The sequence below is a fragment of the Telmatherina bonti genome, assembly GCF_933228915.1.
Source record: "Telmatherina bonti genome assembly, chromosome: 8".
NCBI lineage: Eukaryota > Metazoa > Chordata > Actinopteri > Atheriniformes > Telmatherinidae > Telmatherina > Telmatherina bonti.
In genome coordinates this window covers 26,864,533-26,883,340 of record NC_136626.1, presented here as the reverse complement: position 1 = coordinate 26,883,340, position 18,808 = coordinate 26,864,533, and the positions used below count along the sequence as shown (strand labels likewise).

Below are 18,808 nucleotides of genomic sequence, written 5' to 3'. Positions count from 1 at the left end.
ACCCACATGTAGCTTTAACTTTACATTCTTTAGAGTTTTGCTAAGAGTCGCATAAGAAGGTTGTGGCGTCTCTCATCTGTTTAACTATTCCAAGAGTGTCAAACTTTAGTCTTCAAGGGCCACTGTCCTGCATGTTTTAGATGATTGCTGCTTCAACATACTGATTTAAGTGAATCTGCCATTAACAGGCTTGTCCAGAACTCAACAACAAGCTGTCATTTGAAGCAGGGAAACATCGTGAATCTGCAGGGCCATGACAATTAAGGACTAGAATTGGACACCTCCAAACAATACAGTGAAGGAACGTTCTGTTTTGTCATTTAACTGGAGCACTTATGAGCACTCTTGATCTTGTTCTAACATATAATATTGAGACTGATAAGCTCAAAGTATTTCCTCAAAACCCTGTCTTGTCCGATCACTTCTTGTCAACCTTTGAATTCACTTTATTTGATTACTCACTGACCAAAAATAAATTCTACTATAGTAGATGTTTATCAGACAATAATATTACAAAATTTAAACAATCAATTGAATCAATTTTTTCACATCTACCATGTGTTAGCATGACTGAGAGTCCCCCTTTAAGCCTTACTCCTGCTCAGATTGATCAACATGCTGATACTATAACAGCTTCAATGCGTACAACCTTGGATAATGTTGCTCCCCTAAAGAAGAAGAAATTAGGTAAGATTATGAAGGCTCCCTGGTTTAATTCCCAGCTTCGAGCTCTAAAACAGGCATCAAGGCGTTTGGAAAACAGATGCCGTTCATCAGGACTAGAGGAGTCTCACTTAACCTGGAAAGAAAGTTTAATCGTATACAAAAAAGCCTTACGTACGGCAAGAACAGCTTATTATTCATCATTGATAGAGGAAAACAAAAACAACCCTCGGTTTCTTTTCAGCAGTGTAGCTAGGCTTACTAGGAGCCGGAGCGCTGTGGAGCCATGTATTCCTTTCTCACTTAGCTGTGATGATTTCATGTATTTTTTCAGGAATAAAATTGACACTATTAGAGATCAAATTCACAATACTCTTCCTTCTACCTATAATGTTGAGCCTGTTGTGGTCTCCGAAGCATCCTTAGAACCAGGATCTGACTTGTGTCTAAATAGTTTCTGTCCTGTCCAACCCTCTGAATTAACTAAAATAATAGCTTCATCTAAACCATCCACCTGTATCTTAGACCCTCTCCCAACGAGCCTCTTTAAGGACATTTTCCCTTTAATTAATACATCACTACTAAATCTTATCAATATGTCTTTAGTGACAGGATATGTACCACAATCATTTAAAACTGCTGTAATCAAGCCTTTACTTAAAAAGCAATCTCTGGATCCAGAGGTGATAGCAAATTATAGATCTATATCTAACCTCCCGTGTATGTCCAAAATTCTGGAGAAAATAGTTTCAGCTCAGCTACATGCTCACCTGAGCAGAAATAATTTATGCGAGGAGTTTCAGTCAGGATTTAGAGCTCATCATAGTACTGAGACAGCATTGGTGAAAGTTACTAATGACCTTCTTATGGCCTCAGACAAAGGACTTGTGTCCGTACTTATCTTGCTTGATCTTAGTGCTGCATTTGATACAGTCGATCATAACATTCTGTTACAAAGACTAGAACAGGTGATTGGAATTACAGGTACAGCGTTAAGCTGGTTTAAATCATATTTATCTGATAGACTTCAGTTCGTTCATGTAAATGACAAGTCCTCCTCCCAAACTACAGTAAGTCATGGAGTTCCTCAAGGTTCTGTACTTGGACCAATACTCTTCACGCTATATATGCTCCCTTTAGGTAAAATTATTAGACAGCATGGAATAAACTTTCATTGTTATGCAGATGATACTCAACTATACTTATCCTTTAAACCAGATGAAACAAATCAGCCCAATAGGCTACAAAATTGTCTCATAGACATAAAGACTTGGATGTCTAGAAATGTTCTCCTCTTAAACTCAGATAAGACTGAAGTAATTCTCGTTGGATCTGAAAAACTCAGAGCTAAATTTTCCGGTTTTGTAATGAACCTGGATGGCATTACTTTAGCTTCCAGTGCTACAGTGAGAAACCTTGGAGTAATATTTGACCCTGACCTGTCCTTTGGCCCACATATTAAGCAGGTTACTAAAACAGCCTTCTTTCATTTACGTAATATAGCCAAAATTAGGGACATTCTGTCTCGGAGTGATGCAGAAAAACTGGTTCACGCTTTTGTTACTTTGAGACTAGATTACTGTAACTCTCTATTACTGGGCTGTCCTAAATATGCCCTGAAAAGCCTTCAGCTGATCCAGAATTCTGCAGCCAGAGTCCTGACCAGAACCAGCATGAGAGATCATATTTCTCCAGTTTTAGCCTCTCTTCATTGGCTGCCTGTTGAATCTAGAATAGAATTTAAAATCCTTCTCCTTACATATAAAGCCCTCCACAACCAGGCACCACTATATATCAAAGACCTCATTGTTCCTTATATACCAAGTAGAGTACTTCGTTCGCAGACTGCAGGCTTACTTGTGGTTCCTAGAGTCTCAAAGAGCCGAGCAGGAGGCAGAGCCTTTGGTTATCAGGCCCCTCTCTTATGGAATAAGCTCCCAGTTAGTGTTAGGGAAGCAGACACCCTCCCCACCTTTAAGACTAGGCTGAAGACTTATCTTTTTGATAAGTCCTATAGCTAGGGATGGTTAGCATCCCTTAGTTATGCTGCTATAGGTTTAGACTGCTGAGGGACATTTCCTGATAAACTGAGCTTCTTTCTTTTTCTCTTTATCTCTTTCTTTTACCCCCCCCCCCATAACAGTGTTGCATCATTAACATGTATGTCTCCTGTCTCAGCAGGTCTCCCTGGCCGGGAGTAGCAGTTCCTGTTGTCTGTTGTCTTTCTGTCCTCTTCCCCCCACACAGCAGAGGCAGATGGCTGCCTGTCCTGAGCCGGGTTCTGCCGGAGGTTTCCTTCCTGTTAAAAGGGAGTTTTTTTCTTCCCACTGTTGCCAGTGTGCTTGCTCAGGATGGGAGATTGAGTTGGACTCAACTCAATCTGTTGGTTTCCTTATATAGGCTGTTATGAATTGGCCTTCATTATGTTTTCCCCTCTGTCTGTAAAGCGTCTTGAGATGGCATTGCCGTGATTTGACGCTATATAAATAAAGTTGAATTGAATTGAATTGAATTGAATTGAATGAGAATAAAAAGTCTTTAAATTGACCTTTGGTGTGAATGTGAGTATACAAGGTGATTAGGCTTGTACGTTTCTGTATACTCCCCGTGATGACTTGGGAACTGTGCAATGTGTTTTTCATCAGATGGCAACTGATGCAGGATGCAGTCCCTCTGACTCTATGCAGGATGAGGCCGTTGTAGAAAAGCAGTCATAGAAACTGAGCAATATGGTATCTGGACCTTCATCCATGTGTTTGGAACCTATTATCAACCACTAGGTTGAATGTTTGAGTAACCCTTATATTTTGTTCAGGTCGAATTTGACCGGTTTCCAAGGTTATGTATGTCAAAAGCAATATTTGCTTTTTTTTTGCCTTTTGTTATTTGGAAGAAGATTTAAAAATTGGCTATTAGATTAACATATAGGTCAAATTTGACCCACAAACATTTAATTTCTTCTCTCTTTCCAGGAGGGTCCAGGTCAGTGGCTGACTCTGGACTCCAATGTGATCATGGCTGAAAATGAGATCTGTGGAACCAAAGACCCAACATTTCACAGGCTGCTGCTCGACACCCGCTTTGAACTGCCATTAGGTTTGACCTTTTATCATTCTTCTATCCGTTTCATATGTTAATATGTGTATGGATTCTATTTTTATACTGTTTCATACTCCTATTACTATTAATACAACTTTTTAAAATTACTTTTATATGATTGTCACACCAAAAATAGTAAACAGGTTTTGAAGTATCTACACCTGCCTAAATAAAACAATGAGGGCCATGTATGTACCTATTGTATGTCATGCTCTGTTGGCGGTGCTTTGAAGGCTAAAACTTACTGGTCCAGTGCCCTATCCGGGCAGGTTTATCAATAGAAAGTACGAACAGATGATGTCACACAGTATCTTACCAGCTGCCGCATGCAGTGTGACACAGTGAGCTTTCAGCCGCCTGGATTGTATTAGAAAGAAAAGGGGAAAAAGGAAATGAATCAATCTCATTTCTTTTAGTAAACAAGTTGTTTACAGCTTTGTCATAAAACAGAGCACTGAAAAGCTAGATGATCACGTGTTACTAGATTTGTTTATACCACTGACATAATACTAACTTAAGTAAATAATCTAACTTGATTAAACCCATCCTTGGTTTTTTTCTTTTAAGTTATAGAAAAAAAACAATTCACCACTAAAATCTGTAGCTTTTTTAAGATGTAAATACGTCAATTGATCAAGTTCAGAAATTTCCTAAATCTGCTTAAGGAGACTTCATTATCTTACCTTATGTTACTGTCAATGCCTCCCGCGACACATAGTACTGTTACCATGACATTTATAGATATAAATTCTTATTAGAAAGGAAAATACAAAGACTGAGGCTCAGAGGTGTGAGAGCTGAGAAATATTTGATTTTCTGAAAAAAATAACAAGTGTTTTGTCTGCAGACATTCCAGAGGAAGAGGCCAGATACTGGGCCAAGAAGCTTGAACAGCTAAATGCAATGAGAGATCAAGATGTAAGAACAATCTCCTCTCTCTATGTCACATGTATATTCCAATCAGCCAGAGTTTCTTGTGATCTGGAAAAGTGGTTTTGCATAATAGTTCTCCAGGACATTTGAAGGTCTTTCAAAGTTTTTCCTTCAACATCGACTGTTTTTCAACTCATCTTTACTGGATGTCTTCTGTGTGACAATTTCGAAGAACTGTATTTTTATTGTCACTGCATTTTTTTAAGGGCACTTAACATTGGCGTCTGAATCATTCAAGCACAAAAAGCTTATAATTCATGGGATGAAACAGTGCTGTGTCAACGCGTAGCACTTACCAAAAGACAATCTCAAATTGTCTGTCACAATGATTTGTTTTTATTACTTTAGTTGCATCTACAAAATAAATGCCAAACACAGTTTGACAGTCATAAGATATATGTATTTTTGCACCAATTAAGGTTTTTTCCAAATAATCTTGACTGAAAACTTTGCATATCTCACCGCAGAGTACATGTCCTTAAAAACTTTAAGGAAACATAAGTGATGCATGCATACATGTTAAAAGAAGTAGAAGGCTTAACAACACAGGTACATCAATTTGAGACCTGAGATGTTACAGTTGAGATCTATTTGGCCCTTAAGTTGCTCAAAGAAGCTTTGTCAGAAGTGGTCTACATGGAAAAACTGGCTTTGTAGAAGTCATTCCTAACCCTCCGATGAATTGTTAAAAAAGAAAAATGACACATTTTTTTCATATACAATATTTTACTTCTACAGACATGTACAGAGGCACTTATCTTTGGTTTTAATATTATTTGACTTTTTATTTAGTTAATATGTTTGATCTAGTCTACAGAAATAATTATAATATAATATAGTGCCATATTTATGTAATAAAAACATTCTATAAAATTGGCTAGTATCATTTTCTTGTCCTTTTTATCACTGAGGTAAACTTAGTAATTATGTGGTTGTGTATATTTGAAATTTTATACAATACTTGCTTATTTGTCAATGAGTGGCAGTGTGTTGGGTGACTCTCCTAATGTCCACTGAAGAGGCAATATTGCAAATATAACGTTCTCATTTATGAATATACGAGAAGACAGCCTTTACATGGGTGTCCACTGTAGTGGACATGATGGATCAAAGGGTTAAGGAAGGTACACAGGGAGAAAAGGCTGAAATCAAATGTCTGAAGAGCTGCCAACAGGTTTTATGAATTGATTAAGCCTCCCCAGACTCCATGCTCCAACTTTACTGAAACAGTGTGGGATCTTCATGGAGAATGGCACAGAAGTCAGAAACTATCCAAAGAACATCATTAGAATGGCCTTTAGAGGTCTGGAGAACTATTCCTGAAGAATACTAAAAGAAATTATAAAGATGTTTTACTATTGGGTTCTGCTGAGTTGAAGAGTAAAGCTGCTTATACCAAATTTTGACTTTTGAGATTGTTAGAATTGTACTAACTCTGTTTTACAATTACAAACATTTCTTTTCTTTTTTTTTTGTGCTTTATTAAATTGCTGTAGAAATTTCTCATTTCCCAGGCTATATGTGAAGAAATTAAGATTTTTGAGGACTGTTGAAACATACTTTGTGTTTTTCAGTAATTCTGTGAGATAAAAAGCTGGATTTAATCCTTCTAACATGCCTGTTGTCGCTATTTTTTATACCTCAGTATGGCTATCAAGAAGAACCGGAGCGACCACTTCATGCACCATCTACGCAGTGCTGTGAGTGTCACCAGATTTTTCTAAATCCATCTCCTCCCGTCCCATCGCTTGCTGCGTCCTACTTGTCCCTCTTGCTTTTCCTCTCCTCACCCTCTGCTCTTTCGTCTTGACTTATCAAGAACAGAACTAGACAGGAGGCAGAAACCTGAAGCAGAAGATAGACAGTGGGGGACTGAGAGAAGCTAATGTGATTAATCATTGAATGCATACCTGCCTGGATGCTAAAATGGCTTACAGTCCATAAATGTGGGATAAATGTAAGTTGACTTATGATGGATGTCGGACATACACCCCCCTGTCTGTCCTTCTGTTTGATGATGGGAACACAGGAAGCAGGTGAACAAGTGTAGGGTATTAGTCTGCTTTCGGCTTCAGTTTGTGCTCTGATGTTCGTGTTTGTACAAAGATAATAACAGCATGAATGTATTTTTCTGCATCGAGATACTCAGCAACTTCAAAGCGACCTTGCCTTTTAAAAAAAGTTCATTTTCATCCAAGTTTCTGAATTGGTCACGTGTTTTGCTTTCCGAATGCACTCAGTTACCTCTTTCATAAGCTCTGCTCACATATTTACACATGCACATCATTATTTTTCAAGGATACAACTCTTTACATATTAGTTTAGCTGACTTTGTGTGCATCGTTAGTTGATCGTGTGTTTCAACTGAGGCCTAAACCTTTTTTTCCTTTTTCTCTTTTTTTTCAACTCTATTTATTTGTAGGTAATTGGAGTCTGTGGGGAGATCAACAGAGTGAGTTCCTTTCATGCACTTTGGTTAATGACTTGAGTAATCCGTATTTTATTGTCTGTGTCTCAATGTAATGATCTCCCTGTGCAGTCTTCCTTAGAGACCAGTAGCTGTCTTGAAATTGTATTCACTTTACATCTTTGTAGCTCCTTGTATTTTTTTCCTTTGTAGTGATGAATTGCAAAGTTGGATAGTTAAGATCTGTTTGAATAATGGTGGAAACGTATTAGGTATTTACATATTTTCTGGCAGTAAGAGGGACATTGGTTGCAGCAAGACAGTAATTAAAGAGACACTTTTGTCCTTATTCCTACTTGGAGGACATTGTTCCACATTTATCTAGTAGGTAAAAATTAAGATGACAAATACGAGGTGATCCACAGGGAGCTTTGCACAGCCATTTTAACACCCTCTCTAAATGCCCAGCCTATTCTGTCTCAGAAAGTAGCTAATTAACACATCTAGAAACGTATCTTCGCTCTTTTATTATTAATTCATATCAACAAGCTTAACAAGCAGGTATAATTATTCTGTATGGACTTTTCTCACTCTGTTTCACCTCCCACTGTGTATGTGCGAACAGACGAGGACCCAGACAGTGCTGTCGACGACAGGGACAGCGACTACCGCAGTGAGACCAGTAACAGCATCCCGCCTCCTTACTACACCACCTCCCAGCCTAACGTTTCCATGCACCAGTATCCCATGAGGCATCAACACTACAGGCACTCTTACAACGATGACGTGCATGAGCTGGACTACGATCACAGAACCATGAGGTAACAAGTGGGCCACAACTTCAGCATTCACTGCTGACAGTTGTTATTGTTTCGTGCATTAGATAATACGTATGATGTACCGTAATACGGCTTGTCAAAATGCATATGCAACAGTAATGAAGTCTGAGAAAAACACCAATAGAATTCTTTATAGCTGAATATGTCAGATCACATTTCTCATCCTAAACAAATATTCCCTAATGATTAAATCCCAGTGGTGTTCTGACACGATGGAGCCCTTGTGGCGTTGTTTTGTTTTACTGTGTTGCACATGGTAACGTTATCCCCCTGTGCTCTCCTGCTCCAGAGAATAACCCTGGCCTCAGTGTATACAAGCATGCTGGGGCGCAAAGGTTCTTGTATACAGGTTCTGTATGGAGCAGGCCTTTGTGGTTATCATTGTGTGAATGTGTGTATGTGTGCGTTTGCATCTTTGTGTGCATGTGTGAGCATCAGAAACCCCATGTGATTCCTTCTTCCCAGCCAGAAAATGAATATATTTCTGGACATGTTATAAAGGTGACAGAGGATCGAATCTCAAGCATTTCTCAGAGAAGCTGACCTTTTCTTTCTGTAAGAGTTGGATGGAGAAATTACTCTTTAAGTGCTCAGAGTCAGTAAGAGGTCTTTGTGCAGAAGCTGAAAGGATAGGTTCACAATTTAAACAGGCTTTGCTTGCTACTTGCAGACATGTTGTCAAGTATACCTGTCAGGAAACAAAATTACAGTCCTCTTTCAGTTCACATGGATCCCTTAAGAAATTAGCTCTGATAGTCATGAAAGCCATGACCAGGAGGAGTTATAACAGCAAGCACAATCTGCTTTTATAGACACCTGATTACTTTTTTAAGACAGAATTGTGAATCAATCCTTTTACCAGGCAGGTTGGAGGCTCCATTTGGTAAGAGCTTTCTTTCAAAGATTTGCACTGAGCTCTACTGATGCTCCTCTCCCACCTCTCCCCTCCTCCCTACCTCCCTTCCTGCTCCTTTTACCAGACGCTATGATAGTTTAGACTCTGCCACCAACGGGCGCAGCGATATCGACTCAGGCTCAGGGTCAAGCCAGCGCACCAGTCGTCAGTATTCTCTAGACAGTAGGCACTCACTGTCCGATAGGTGGGTCTCTGTGCCTCCTCTGCAAGTTCTCCTCCTCTTCCTCCTCCTGCTCAGGCCTGTGACTCCGTCTCGCTGTGACGTCAGTGGTGGACTTGTCCCGTCCTCCTCGCTCACTGTGCTTGCATGCATGCGCTCTTACCCTATCTCTGTACATGTTAATTCTATATATATTTTCAATAGAAAATGAATGGTCCTGCTCCTGTCCCAACTGTGTAACTGGTGAAGATTCACAAAAATAATAAACCATCGCAAATAATGTATCACACTCATCTCCGCATCATGAGAAGTTCTGTGGAGTGGTCTGTTTATGTGTGTGGGTGATCGATCAACAGGATGTTGTTTTGTAACAGCTATAGACAGAGACGTTAATTGTTAGTGCGTGTTTGTTGTCATGACAGCTTGTTATTACAGCCTCACCCTGTATGTGAGCCTTTAAGGAGGGCCCTGTCTTTTTTTTTTTTTTTTTTTTTTTTTTGGATGCTGCTCCACTCAGTAATTATACACATTTATTTACCACATGAGAGACAGCAGGAAGCTGTCAGCTCAGTAATGTCCAAGACAGATTAGATTTATTTGCGTCTTTATTTTATCAAGTATTTTTCTGTTCATTGTTTGTTAAAGTTTAGATTCAAACAGTATTCAAGCATTTGTCACTGTCTGAATCAGGTGAGAGCGTGATTGTGTGAGAGGTGGGAAATAGAAAAAAAGAATTGGGTGTTGTGATTGACTGTTTCTGTGTCCATTCATTCATTCATTTATACTCGTTTATTTTCTGTGGCTCAAAGCCTAAAGCCATAATACAGTTCTCTCCTTTACTGCTTCGGCACTCTTCATTATTAAACCATCATGACTGTAATCAATAGAAAGGAAACAGTGAAGTGTGAGCGCTTGTCCAGGTGTGTTTTTCATTGAGGTATATTTCTGACTCAGTGTCTGTCCTAGTGTCTGAAAGCCTCATTCAATATTGTCACACGTCATTCGCACATACATCTACAAAACAAGACTGTTATTGTTCTGCTAGGCTAATAATAATAATAAACTCAGCTTCTCCAGGTTCACGTGTTTATATCTGAAAAGGCCATTTATTGGTACATCTTCAGTTTTGGAGAAATGTGTTATGGTTTTGCAATCGAATATTTTTGGATGCTGCATCTTCCTGTACAAATTTGTATGTGAGCTAATATTGTATCCATAGAAATCTTTCCTATTACTAAAACAAAGATTTCCCCTTCCTGTTATATAGATGCATTACTAACCTAACGTGCCTCTTCTTAATTACCTTAGTATTTGAGTTAATGTTTTTTCCCTATTTATTAGCTGTATCCCTCCCCTGCCCCGCCACAAGTTCCTTAACAGTAACACCCAAACTCCCAAATATGCAAGTGTGGGGATCCCCTATCATTTTCTTTTTTAACCTGCGTGGGTGTATTTATCTAACATGTCTCTATTTCCCCTTCCTTTTAGTCCCACAGACAGTCGTTATGCCTCATCAGGCGAGTTGAGTCGAGGCAGCTCACAGCTTAGCGAAGAGTTTGTTCCTGAGGATGGCGAAAGCTTGCGAGGTTCAGAATTCTATGATGAAAACGACTCGTACCACTCCTGCCACTCCTCTGTCAGCTATGGAAAAGGAGACTCCCCAGTCTGGGATGGTGAAGACAACCAAGGTGTGTACAGCGATGAGGGTGGCTATCTCAAGGATGGAGGGGAAGAGGGTGCGCTGTATGATGAAGAGGAGGGAGACGTATATCCAGAGGAAGGCAAGTACAACTATGAAGATGAGGAAGAGATGCCATATGAGGAAGATGAAGATATGTATCCTCTGGACAGAATGCAAAGCGAAGATCAGGAGCCTCCTTATACGCCAACACCTTCGAGCACAGCACCCACCCTGATGCCCCCCTCTGACAGTCTGTCTTCCACCAGACCACCATTGGAGAAGCAGACATCATTACATCAGCAGCAGCTTGCACATGATCAGTCCCAGTTCCCCAGCACAGTTCCGGATCTACCTCCTGTCTCACAGGACAGCACACTGCCTGCTGTCGCTGCAGATTCCACCATGCCTCCCTTTGCACCATCACGGCAAGATTTCTCTGTCACAACAACATCCACCCCCACAGCCACATCACAGGCTCCAGCTATGGACACAAAGCCCCTGGAGCCTGAGCCCAAGTCTGAAGAACCTTTGGAGGAGCCTCGACCTCTTGAGCAGCCTCCAGCAGCAGAGACTGCACTGCCAGCTCCTGAGGAGAAAACGGAGGAGCCTCCTGTTCCAAGGTAAATGCTGTTTACACAGCTACATACACAGCAGGTGGAAAACAAAGTTAAAACTCCACACACTCAAACACTATTTTGTATATCATCTTCACACACTCTTCATATGCTCCAGCTGCTAACCAAACCAGTGGCATTTCATTCATTCATTCATTATCCTAACCATTTAATCCGATCAAGTCATGGGGAAGCTGGAGCCTTTCTCAGCAGTCTTTGGGCGAAAGGCAGGGTACACTCTGGACAACTTGCCAGTCCATCGCAGGGCCAGTGGCATTTGAATGAAAATAAAAGTTTTACAAGACTAGGTGTCTGTAACCATGCTAGCAGCTGAGTGAGGTACAAGTAATTGTTAACATCTGTACACTAATTTGCTTACAATTACAGTGCCTCCATGCTTATTATCAACAATAGTAGCTGATTTACTATTAGAATGTGCCGTTGTACTATTATGTACATATTTGTCAAAAAATTGTCAGTATATATTAGGGATGGGAAATCGAATCGGAAAAATCGCATATCAGGATTTTTTTGCTTCACAATTTAAATTTTTTTTTTTTTCAAATAAATAAAAATAATTAATTATATATTTTTTTCATAGTTATTATTGATCTTTACTTGTCTTCTTGGGTATTCTAGCAGCAGGATGATGATCTGGCTACTGTGTTGTTTTTTCTTAATTGAAATGAAGAAAAATTAAAAAGGCAAAAAAAATTTTGTACATTTTTATTTTTTGTTTTGTGTTTGTCGACAAAAATCAGCAATTTCGAAGAATCACGAGAATCACAATTTAAATCAAAACGGCACCCAAAATATAGTAATCCATTCGAATTGGGACAATCGTCACAGCCCTAGTATATATATGTCCCAGAAATGTGTGTATGTGCGAATTATTAATTTTAATAATTGTAGTTCTCCTGCCCTGCGATGGACTGACAACCTGTCCAGGATGTACCCTGCCTCTCCCCCAATGACTGCTGGGATAGACTCCAGCTTCCCTGCGACTCTTAATTGGAGTAAGCAGTTAAGAAAATGAATGACTAAATAAATTATTTCCCTTCAAACTTTCTTTTAGCTTCCCAAAGAGGGAAATCATGGAGCCAGGTCCTGCCAGAGCCAAGGCTAACTGGCTTCGACTCTTCAGCAGAGTACGGCTACAACTCCAAGAGGTAGAGAACGAGCTTGTTTATTTCAGCTTCTTTGTGTTGCATTTGCTTGCACACTGTGTCTGACCAGCAAAAGCTTAGATGGTGGATACAGAATATTTTATTTGTTTCTGCTCCGCTTCAGTCCATTGTTACATTATCTCTATGACCTGCATCAATCCCTGCATGGTCTAGTGTTGCTGTGTTTTAATTTGACTTTATTTGATGGTTTTACCTGTCTATCACTTTTCCCAGTTGCTCCTGTGGTAATTATACTGTCTTGTGTTTATTATAGTTTACCCCGTGCTTTGTTTTTTGCCATTTCATTAATTTCTTTTCAGTTGTTTGCCATCCTCGTAGCGATTTGCATGTAGTCCATTCAGATTACCTGTGTGGCTGGAGCAGAACCTCAGGTGGGTGTGGCCATTAGTGTGTTAAATTGTTGAAATTTATATTGTATGCATCCTGTTCAGCTCATAGCTGTTTATGAAAAGCCAAAATGCTGTACTCACATTATGGCTTAAATCTAAATCTTGCCACTTATTTCAGTGCGGAGTAGTCCTGTGCATCATTGTGACGTCAGTCAAGGACTGTGTGAAGAAGCAAACAGATGAAGAACATGTCTTTCCATCACAGAGGAGATAGAATTAGAAGAGGGATTACATAGATAGCTATCTGGCTCCACTCTTCTTTTGATCCTCTATAGGAACTCAGAAAGTTCACTGCTAATGTCAAGAATTACCTACTCATTACAAAAACAACTAAACAGTTCTCTTTTTGTTTTTTCCATTTTTTTTAAATTGTTAAAATTGTTTTTACTTTTAGATTCAATATTTCAGGGGATAGTTTACAGCCAAACTTTCCATGAAACAGAGCTTGCTTATAATACACACCATGCAGTATTGTTAGATTTTTCAACGTAATATTGTAGTCAAGTAAAACCATTAACTGTAAAAATCATAAAAAATTATTTTCTTTTTTTTACAGTTAATGCCCTTAATGGCATCCTGCCTGTTCTTGCTTTGCTCACTTCATCCCTCTGCTTCCCAACAGGCCCGAGGAGAGAGCGTCGGCATAGCTTCTCTGCTTCTATCAGCGGGGTGAAAAACCATGATGTTGACACTATTCAGATTTTAATCGACGACTATGGCTGGAAATAAAGCTGATGTAACATTGTTTGTTTTTTGTTTTAATTTATTTTGTCTAGCATGGGTGGTGCTCTGTACAGCATCGACAGCATGCCAGACCTCAGGAAGAGGAAAGCTATGCCTCTGGTCAGAGATCTGGTGAGTTTCTGCACTAATCTATTTATATTCCCCTGACTAAGTGTCTCACATCTCCCCAGTCCATTTCTTACTCAGCCCAGCAGCCAGTACTCTCATATAAAAAGCTACTCCTGTTTTCTCTCTTATTCTTTGCTTCTCTTTCCTATACGGATATTTCTTCTTTACTGCCCTCTGTAAACCATCATCTTTGCTAACATACACTGCCAGTCAAAAGTTTGGACTCTCAACTAATAGTGTACATAAATCTCAGCAGTAGTTAATGCTTGAGATTTATTTACCTCTGTTATGCTGCCACAAAGCAGACTCCAATCATCTCCATGCTTCTGTAACGCATCTTCTTTGCACCATGTCTAAGAAAAACACGAATCTTTAGCACAAACATGTGAACATTTTTTTTTGATATTGCAGACATGACATAATATCCTTTTCTAATTTTTCAGAAAGGAAAAGGTACAGCTAAACATTTTTTACATACATTTTTTCAATTATATTTTTAACAAAGATGTAGATGATGAATGCCTCTTTTAACAATGAGAATTTCTCCAATCTGTCACACAAACTAAACTTTTAAACAAAAATGCTCTGTTGGAAGGGGACTGACATGTCTGACTGACTCTAAATAGCATATGTCACTGTGCTGTTTTCCTGAACACATCCAATTCTAGCAGTCCCAATACAGAGTAATTACCTTGAAGCACTGCCTCCATTAATTAATAAACATCCACTGACAGGCAGACATAGGCAGGTGCACCTGCTTTGTTTTTCCCCCACAATTTTTGTCTTTCACATCAGCGCGCAATCCCTTAGGATTTGTCAAAGTGTGTCGGCTGATTGACTGCGCAGGGTTGGGTGCTAGCTGAAGGAGCAATAAGTAAGTTTTTATGCAGGTTTCAAATAATCAAGTCTGTTTAAAGGAGTCTATCTGTCTTCCCTCCTTTCTCAGTAACCACATCTGAATTCACTTGGTTCTCTTTACCCCGACTTTCCTTCATTCTGATTCTCACTCCTAAACCAAAAATGAGTTCACTTTATGTGTCAGTAATGCTTTGATTTCTAATCAATCAAATCTCATTGTCTTACCTTTTCTAACATAAAATCTCTCTCAATTCTCTCCCCACTTTACTGCGACAGGCAATGGTGAGTATTATTGGACTGGTCACTTTTAACAGAAATAACCAGTTTTAATTCTGCTGCTGTCACGTATTGTTTGTTGGTAATTGTTAAGGAAAATATTTTCCAGACAAATGATAATAATACAAACCGCCTTGACTGCACTGAGATGGGTGCATATAAAGTATGTAATATCAAATATCAAGTATGTGTACAATTAACAAGCAAGTGTTCTGCAAGTATTATAAATGTGTGTTTTAGGGATGTAAGAGGCTGAAATTGGTGATGTCTTAAATTAGAGACAAAACTCTTAAAAGGGGAATTTATATATATATATATATATATATATATATATATATATATATATATATATATATATATATATATATATATATATATATATATATATATATATATATATATATATGTGTGTGTATGTATGTATGTATGTATATATATATGTATGTATATATATGTATGTATGTATGTATGTGTGTGTGTATTATTTTTTTTTACATTATTTATTGTGTTTTTTTCTTTTCTATTAATGTATTTCAGTGTGTTAGTGGAAACCTGTATTTAAGTTTTTCATGTACAAGATCATTCAAAGTGCTTTACATCAAACATTAAAAGCATCACAGATGGTGCAAAGAAGCATAAGACTATAACATCGCAAAAATCACAATAAAACCATAAATTAAATAAAAATAACTAATTGAAATATTTATCAATTCAATGAAAATGTATCATTTATTCATATTCGTACTGAGAGGAACTAACCTCTTCTTTGCTGTCACTCAGTCATTGGTCCAGAACTCCAGGAAGGCAGGCATCACCTCAGCCCTAACATCTAGCACCCTGCATAATGAAGAACTGGTCAGTCATTACTTGGATTATTTAAATTAAGTATATCAAAAGTTTATTTTCAATGTACATAATCAAAGTGCTGGGCTTGAACTATTTTTTCTGTACTCTTGCAGAAGAGTCACGTCTATAAGAAGACCCTCCAGGCTCTCATATATCCCATCTCCTGCACCACCCCACACAATTTTGAGGTGTGGACAGCCACCACGCCCACTTACTGCTATGAGTGTGAAGGATTGCTGTGGGGAATTGCTCGCCAAGGCATGCGCTGTACTGAATGTGGAGTCAAATGCCATGAAAAGTGCCAAGACCTGCTCAATGCTGATTGTCTGCAAAGTAAGACAAGTTTTAGGGAACCATTCCCTTTTTTCGACTCTGATTTATTGAGTAACTGTATTTAAAATATTGCAATGCAGTCAAGTTCACTATAGATGCATCTATGAGATAATTATACCATGCACACTAGTTTGTAACACTAAACACATACAAACATCCAGGAAATCTATGTCAGAATTACTAACCTTTACTTAAAGAGTTTCATTAACTCTCATTCCTTACTTGTTCATTTGCCCAAGAGTACTTAGGCATGTAGTCAGGGGAAGCCTCAAATCGAGCCCCCAACTTATCTTTGCACCCACATTTTCTGTCATAAACCATCCACTAACTCTACTTAGTAGTATTGTTGTTTATTTGTTTGCAATATAACAAACAAAATCATTTTTTGAGATGTACAGTTGGGTCATTTTGTATTATTTTGGCTCAGATTAGTTCTAGTTTACTTTTGTTCATAAGCTGCTGCGTTGCTTTGTTTTAGCTTAAGCCAACCTCTGGTAGCTACAGATACTTCTTGTTAATGTTTGTGGGATTGGCTGTTTTATAAGATTTTTGCCCAAAAATAGTTTGACAAAATCAGTGAATTGTGATAAATTTGAAGGTAAATATTAGATTTTCTTTTTTTCTGTATTCTGACATAAGTCCCTATGCATAAGACACATACAACATCTTTGCACTAAATATAAATACTTTAGACTTTTACTGGGCCAGTTTTGTTTTTGTCTTCTCTCTTTAGAGAGAACTATCTAGTACCTCTGACAGCTTTCTGTCAGCGCTAACCACAAAGCTGTCTTCCTCCAGCTCCTTCTGTACTTGTCCCTATATTATTATGTTCTCTGTATTCTTTATAGGACATTACAAGCCATTTATCTATTGTTATTATCTGTCTTACTCTTTCCATCTTTCTTTTGCTCAGCATTTTATTACCCAGGAGTTCTCTTCTCTAATTCATGAAATTGTCGGTGTTTCATCAACTACATAGGCTCCTTATTTAGATTTAAATAAAATACTCAATATAAGACTTGATATTTATGAAAATAATATAAGTGTAAGCCTATTTCTCTCAAACATGTCATATTTTTCCTTTTTTTATTTTTAAATTGGATTCTAAATGTCTAATCCTTTTGTTTATTGTCTTGATTTTCATGCTAACCAGGAGCAGCAGAGAAGAGTTCCAAACATGGTGCAGAAGATCGGACCCAGAACATCATCATGGTTCTTAAGGACCGCATGAAGATCCGTGAGAGAAACAAACCGGAGATTTTTGAGCTCATTCAAGAAGTGTTTTCTGTCGTCAAGGCCACCCATGTCACCCACATGAAGCAGATCAAACAGAGTGTGCTTGATGGGACCTCGAAATGGTCGGCCAAGATTAGCATTACCGGTGAGTGAGGGTCCCTTTTAGCTTCGTACAGAAGCTTTCCAACATGGTCTGGATCATCTGGTGCTTGAGTCTACTTGATAAAAGGACCAAGTAACCATCTGTAAGCAAATAAAGGTTGTAGTTCATTAAGTTGTAGTGCAGAAGCAAGTCAGATATATAACACACACAACCACAATGCATTACCGGTTTTTATTCATTTAACTTTATCCCCTCCTCTCCAGTGCTGTGTGCTCAGGGTCTACAAGCCAAGGACAAAACTGGCTCCAGTGATCCTTATGTAACTGTCCAGGTAGGGAAGACAAAAAAGAGGACCAAGACCATTTACGGCAACCTTAATCCTGTCTGGGAGGAAACATTTAATTTGTAAGTAACATTATTTAAAATAACAAAAAGGATACAAGGAAAAAAAAAAAAAGCATCTCCCCATATTTCGTTTGTTTGTTTTGTTTTTTGTCAGACGACTTGGCTTAAATGAATAATTACTTGTAAATCTTTCTGTCACAGCAAATAAAAAAAGTTTTATGGTTGTCAAACTGCAAATATAGCTACTGTATTTGGTGGTCAGGACTCACTTTCTGGATCTGTCTTTGTAGCGAATGCCACAACTCCTCAGACCGCATTAAGGTGCGAGTTTGGGACGAAGACGATGACATTAAGTCTCGCGTGAAGCAGAAATTCAAACGAGAGTCAGACGACTTCCTCGGTCAAACGATCATTGAGGTGCGCACTCTGAGCGGAGAGATGGACGTCTGGTACAATCTGGGTCAGTTGATATTTTGTCTTTGATTAAACAGCAATCATCCGACAGCTTCATGTTGTTTAAGCTTATGATGCAGTTGTAGGGCTGACTTTTCATTTTTGGGACCTTGTTGCTGTATGTTTTGTTCTCTTCACAGACAAACGTACGGACAAGTCTGCTGTGTCTGGGGCTATCCGCATGCACATTAGTGTGGAGATCAAAGGAGAGGAGACTGTTGCCCCATATCATGTCCAGTACACCTGTCTGCATGAGGTAGTTTCTCTTCTCTTTGTTCTGTTGAAGATATTAAGTATTTCTCTTCATTAATGCCTGAAAATAGCTTTTAAATGTCAAATTTTCAAAGGATGCTTTTACTCCATTGGGTCTCCAGTTTTTTATTAAAGTTTTAATTATTATTAAGTGATTATTACGTTAAATCTCAGACACATTTCACATCTCTCTGTGCTCTAACCCAAAAACCCTGCCAGCAGTCTTGCTAACAGGGTTTGCTTATATACCAAGAGCATACCAGTATACAGTGCAATAAGTAGTTCTTGTATTGAGTCCTTAAGGTCTTGTTACTTTTAAATCACTGGCTAAAACATCTGTATAAAACTGCTTCTTTCTCAGAGGTG

At 38.6% G+C, this 18,808-nt stretch overlaps 1 protein-coding gene across 1 annotated transcript in view; it reads left to right on the top strand.

The window, feature by feature from the left end:
• unc13a (unc-13 homolog A (C. elegans)) overlaps nucleotides 1-18,808 on the top strand; it is a gene marked incomplete at both ends in the record, with an annotated part of 50,900 nt that overhangs the window by 7,668 nt on the left and 24,424 nt on the right. Inside the window, 16 exons of the mRNA XM_079245369.1 lie at nucleotides 3,636-3,759; nucleotides 4,610-4,680; nucleotides 6,341-6,395; nucleotides 7,118-7,147; nucleotides 7,728-7,923; nucleotides 8,922-9,041; nucleotides 10,506-11,318; nucleotides 12,388-12,481; nucleotides 13,511-13,557; nucleotides 13,665-13,743; nucleotides 15,655-15,729; nucleotides 15,834-16,053; nucleotides 17,207-17,434; nucleotides 17,656-17,797; nucleotides 18,028-18,197; nucleotides 18,331-18,446. Of these exons, the coding sequence (XP_079101495.1) occupies nucleotides 3,636-3,759; nucleotides 4,610-4,680; nucleotides 6,341-6,395; nucleotides 7,118-7,147; nucleotides 7,728-7,923; nucleotides 8,922-9,041; nucleotides 10,506-11,318; nucleotides 12,388-12,481; nucleotides 13,511-13,557; nucleotides 13,665-13,743; nucleotides 15,655-15,729; nucleotides 15,834-16,053; nucleotides 17,207-17,434; nucleotides 17,656-17,797; nucleotides 18,028-18,197; nucleotides 18,331-18,446 (2,580 nt within the window). The remainder of the gene's footprint in view (nucleotides 1-3,635; nucleotides 3,760-4,609; nucleotides 4,681-6,340; nucleotides 6,396-7,117; nucleotides 7,148-7,727; nucleotides 7,924-8,921; nucleotides 9,042-10,505; nucleotides 11,319-12,387; nucleotides 12,482-13,510; nucleotides 13,558-13,664; nucleotides 13,744-15,654; nucleotides 15,730-15,833; nucleotides 16,054-17,206; nucleotides 17,435-17,655; nucleotides 17,798-18,027; nucleotides 18,198-18,330; nucleotides 18,447-18,808) is intronic.